Source organism: Theropithecus gelada, chromosome 10 (genome assembly GCF_003255815.1).
Source record: "Theropithecus gelada isolate Dixy chromosome 10, Tgel_1.0, whole genome shotgun sequence".
NCBI lineage: Eukaryota > Metazoa > Chordata > Mammalia > Primates > Cercopithecidae > Theropithecus > Theropithecus gelada.
This window is the reverse complement of record NC_037678.1, coordinates 74997422-75002152: the sequence shown is the minus strand read 5'-3', so window position 1 is coordinate 75002152 and position 4731 is coordinate 74997422. Positions and strand designations below refer to the sequence as shown.

At 60.5% G+C, this 4731-nt stretch overlaps 1 protein-coding gene across 1 annotated transcript; it reads left to right on the top strand.

Annotated features, from left to right (window-relative positions):
- GFRA4 (GDNF family receptor alpha 4) lies at nt 1–3706 on the top strand. Its single transcript, XM_025400387.1, has 6 exons — nt 1–43; nt 1735–2080; nt 2160–2269; nt 2363–2497; nt 2732–2823; nt 3007–3706. Exons 1-6 carry the CDS (start codon nt 1–3, stop codon nt 3085–3087), a joined length of 807 nt encoding a protein of 268 aa, XP_025256172.1. The 3' UTR covers nt 3088–3706.
- The last annotated feature ends 1025 nt before the right edge of the window (nt 3707–4731 follow it).

Below are 4731 nucleotides of genomic sequence, written 5' to 3'. Positions count from 1 at the left end.
ATGGTCTGCTGCCTGGGGCTTGTGCTGCTGCTGCTGTTACTGGGTGAGCGCCCCTGTCTTCCTCTGGACTCCGAACCCTGGCTTCTCTGTCCCTGCTCCTCAGTGACAAGGTGGGAGGGCAAGAGATTCCAGAAAAAGCTGAGCCACAAGAAGGGTTGCCAGTGAGAGGCCTGTGCTCAGGGCTTGGGGACACCTGGCAATAGACCCCACTATGTGCTGAGCACCTCGCCTCCCAGCCCAGTCAAGCCACCACCGCCACCCCCGTCCCGAGTCCAGCCTTGGCACCCCTGCCCCAGGAACTTTTGCCTATTGTCTGCCATCTCCCAACTCTCTCACCCTCCCCTCAGCCTCAGCCCTCCTACTCATTGCACAGATTCCTTGCTGTGAATCTTCGGTGTTGTTCATCTGTTGTTCCACCTTCTTGGACTGCTCCTTCTCTGCGTGGATGTCGCGGAGGGAGGGGTCACTTTACTGAGTGTAGTGTGAAAAGTGGAATCTGGTAAAGGTTTAAGGCGGAGATTTTGCAGCTGAGATGAGCTGCTGTGAGGGTGGAGACGGGGTAAGGGTGTTCTGGGCAAGGGTGACAGGTAAGCAACAGGCAGAGGTGGGTCCGAACTCTTAGGCCACACGAGGTGCTGGTGTGTGCAGCCAAGACCTGGGGATGTGCCTGGCAAGGCTGTGAGAGAAGAGCAAAGTGTGCCCTTTGAGGAGGGGAGGAAGGGAGACCCCGCTGCCGTCTATCCCCTCTACTCAGGGACCATTCTAAGCCCTCGACCTATGTTCATCCTTCCTGCAGAGGCCGGTGCTGAAGTCACAGCAGGAATCACTCTCACCACAAGGTCCAATCCACGGCCTGAAAGACACGGCCATTGCCAGAGAGGCACCTTGCTCCCAGCCTTGGGGTGGGAGACCACCCCCTAACCCCTGTGCACAAACACACAGGGAGATGGAGGAGGGGCCAGGCTGTGCACATCCACTCAGGCTGGGCACCAGAAAGGCTTCTAGTCTGAATGAGGTGCTCCAGACTGGAGAACTTGTGAAGGCTGGGGGGGATTCGATTAGCCTGGTTTTGGTGACTGAAGTTCTGGGAAGGGGCTGCCAAGTCCCAACTTACAGTTACCCTGGATGGCGCAGGATGACCTCGACTCAAGGGAGCATCAGGAAGGAGGAGCACGAGGTCAGGAAAGAGGGAGAAACAGAAACCAATAGACCCACCCAAAGCGTCTCCATGGTGGGGGATAAGGGACGAGGTGGAGGGGTAGAAGAGGAAAGGTATGGCGTCCCAGCCTATCATTAAGAGACTAGGAGCAGCCACTATCTTCTATGCCATCTCTGGTTTTAAAGTCTCCATTGGCCAGATCCCCAGAAAGCCTCATTGTTCCCCAGTCAGGTAGTGCCCGTGAGTGTGGGAGGAGCCCCGGACCCGTCTTTGGACCTGTGAGGCCGTTGTGGGAATGGTGGTGATGCCTGGGAAGGAGGGGCCTAAGCTTCTGGGGAAGGCCTCAGCCTTGATGCTCCCTCTCTATCCCTGACGTGTTGCAGGGCCCTCCAGAGCCCGCCGCTGCCCATCCCCACGATGGAGAGCCTATCAATGCCAGTCGGCCCCGCCTCTGGGCCACACTCTGTGCCTTCTCGGGTTTTCAGTGTCCCCCACCTTCCAGGGGCGTGGACGGGCTGGGTGAAGTGTGCATGCGGGGCGCACGGAAACCTGCAGCCTGCCCGCTCCTTTGCCAGGGTCGGTGAGCTCGGCCGGAGGGAACCGATGTGTGGACGCGGCCGAAGCCTGCACTGCGGACGCGCAGTGCCAGCGGCTGCGCTCGGAGTACGTGGCGCAGTGCCTGAGCCGGGCCGCGCAGGAGGGCTGTCCCCGCGCCCGCTGCCGCCGCGCCCTGCGCCGCTTCTTCGCCCGCGGGCCGCCCGCGCTCACCCACGCACTGCTCTTCTGCCCGTGCGCCGGCTCCGCATGCGCCGAGCGCCGGCGACAGACCTTCGTGCCCTCCTGCGCCTTTTCCGGGCCCGGCCCCGCCCCGCCCTCCTGCCTTGAGCCCTTGAACTTCTGCCAGCGCAGCCGGGTCTGCAGGTGCGCGCGGACGGAGGCGGGGCAGTGACTAGGGTTGGGGCGGAGCCTCTCTCCCGCTCACCGCCCTCCCGCCGCGCAGGCCGCGCCTCCTGGCCTTTCAGGCCTCATGCACTCCCGCGCCCAGCGCCCCCGACGGCTGCCTGCGGGACCAGCGCGCCCTCTGCCTGCGCGCCTACGCGGGCCTCGTGGGTACGCGCGGCTGGGATCTGGGCGTGGGCGGGGGCTCTCTAGGGGATATCTCCGCCTGGGTGGGCCGATGACCTCGCCCTCGGGTCCCCGCAGGCACCGCCATCACCCCCAACTACGTGGACAACGTGAGCGCGCGCGTGGCGCCCTGGTGCGACTGCGGAGCCAGCGGGAACAGGCGTGAGGACTGCGAAGCCTTCCGGGGGCTCTTTACAAGGAACCGCTGCTTGGGTGAGGGGCCCGGGCGGGGGTGGAGGGGGCTGGGAGCCATTTTAGAGGGGAAAATGGAAGACTGTACAGTTAAGTCACTCTGTCACAACTGTCCTTATTTTGTTATTCCTCACCACGCACCTTCCGTCCCAAGGAGCCAGTCTTTGCAGCAGTAGTTCTCTCATTTTGTGCCCTGTGCTGGGCCCTGTGCTAGGGTTTCCCAGCCAAGCCCACCCTGGACCCCTCCCTTCATAGATGGTGCCATTCAGGCCTTTGCCAGAGGGTGGCCCCCAGTCCTGCTGGACCAGCTGAACCCCCAGGGGGACCCGGAGCACAGCCTCCTGCAGGTAGGTGCAGGGAGGGGAGGGTGAGCTGGTGCCTCCCCCACTGTCACCTTCCCCACTGTCACCTTCACACCTTTCCGTGTTGGGTGGACCTGGGTGGAGGCATGAAGGGCTTGGGGTCCGGGTGCAGGCAGAGGGCAGAGCCAGGCTTTTGCCTCAAGTCTGCACTTGGCTCCCACCCCCAAGGTGTCCTCCGCAGTCAGGGCCCTGGAGGGACGCTCTCTGCTCTCCATACTTCCTGTCCTGGCTCTCCCGGCCCTGCTCTGACTAGGACAGCGACCTTGGACAGCACAGCTAGCTACCGCATCCTGCCTGCCTGGGCTGCCTCTCTGGCCTGCTGGCCCCTTGAAAAGGGACTGCCTTACCCCCCAAGCCGGCCCTGGTGCTCTCACCCCGCTGCCCTTTGTAGGTCTGGATACCCTGTGTGCCATCCCCTGGGGCGAGGGATGTAGGCTGGGGCCTGACTGCAAAGCCCCCAGTCTCCCTGTCAGGAGGCATCTTGGTTGTAGCTCCCTTTGTCCACAGACCTTGAGACCACTGGCGTCTCTCACAAGGTTGGGTCAGGAGAGGGTCACTTTTGTAGCTGAGACCTCCCTGGAGCCCCAGATCTCCTAGAGAAGGTCAGAGACCATTCAAAAATCCCAGAATTCTAGGAAATTATATGAGCCTCCCAAGCAGATAACCCCTTAAGGAATCCATCGGACAAGACCCCTTCTAACACTGCATCCTCCCAGCTGGGCATTACCCACCATTGTAGCCACCTGTGCACTACGACCATGCTGGCAGAGTCTTCCCTGTTCCCCATATGCTGCTTGATGGGCCCCACCGTATGCCCTGCCTGGCATTGGCCCTGTGGCCATCTTCCCCCTGGTTTCCTGCAGCTGTAGGAATAACACACAGTGCTTATTAAACCTGTGTGTGCTGAGACTGACCTTGCTTTTATGTGATCTGTGTCCTGGAGCCTGGGGACCAGGGTCTGCCGCTGGATGTATCCCTGCTGGCCTGTGTGACCTCCGGTGGCCTCAGAACCTTTCTGGGCCCCATCACCTCACCTAAGGAAGCTGAAATGAATCAGCTCTCAGCTCCTCGTGGCAGGGATTTTCATTGCTTTTGTCTCTTCTTTCCTTCTCCCCTCAGATAATGAAACTGCATTTCCCAGCCTCCCTTGCAGCTGGGGGTGGCTGTGTCACACACACTGCCCAATGTGGACACAGCAGATGCTAAGAGTGTTGGTTTTTTTTTGGTCTGTTTGTTTTTGAGACAGGGTCTCACTCTGTCACCAGGTGGGAGTGCAGTGGCATGATCACAGTCCACTGCAGCCTTGAACCTCTGGGGTGAAGCGATCCTCCCGCCTCCTGCCTGCCTCCTTCTTTCTCCAAAGCGTGGAGACTCCTGATGAGGAAAGGGTTCCTGTGTCTCTAGCGGCTCCTTCTCAGTCTGCTTGAGGTTTGGCAGGAGGCTGAAGTGGAGATTGTGGGGTGCTTGCTTAGAGACCTCTCTGGGCCAGTGCAGCGTATCCCTCAGCCGCTGGGAATGGTGGCTGGTAACACAGCTCAGAGCTGCCCCCTTCTGTAGGGAATTGCACTCCCAGAAATGCCTGTCTGCTTTTACTCTGCTCCCAGAGGCAACTGCAGCCAGTGACTGCCTCAAGGGACAATGCCGTGTGCTGTTCCTGCTCCAGAGCCCCTGTGAGGTCAAGCTGAGGCTAGACTCCAGCTGGGACCCCCATCTGGCTCAGCTCCTGCCCCTGCCCTACTCCTACTACTCTCCTCACTGGCAGGTTCCCCCAAAAGGCATTCCCTCCATAAACCATGGCATTTGAGAACTCCTGTCTTGAGCTTGGCTTCTAGAGATCCTGACCTAAGACACAGGGATTAGGTACAGACCACACCAAAACTCAGGTCTGGAACT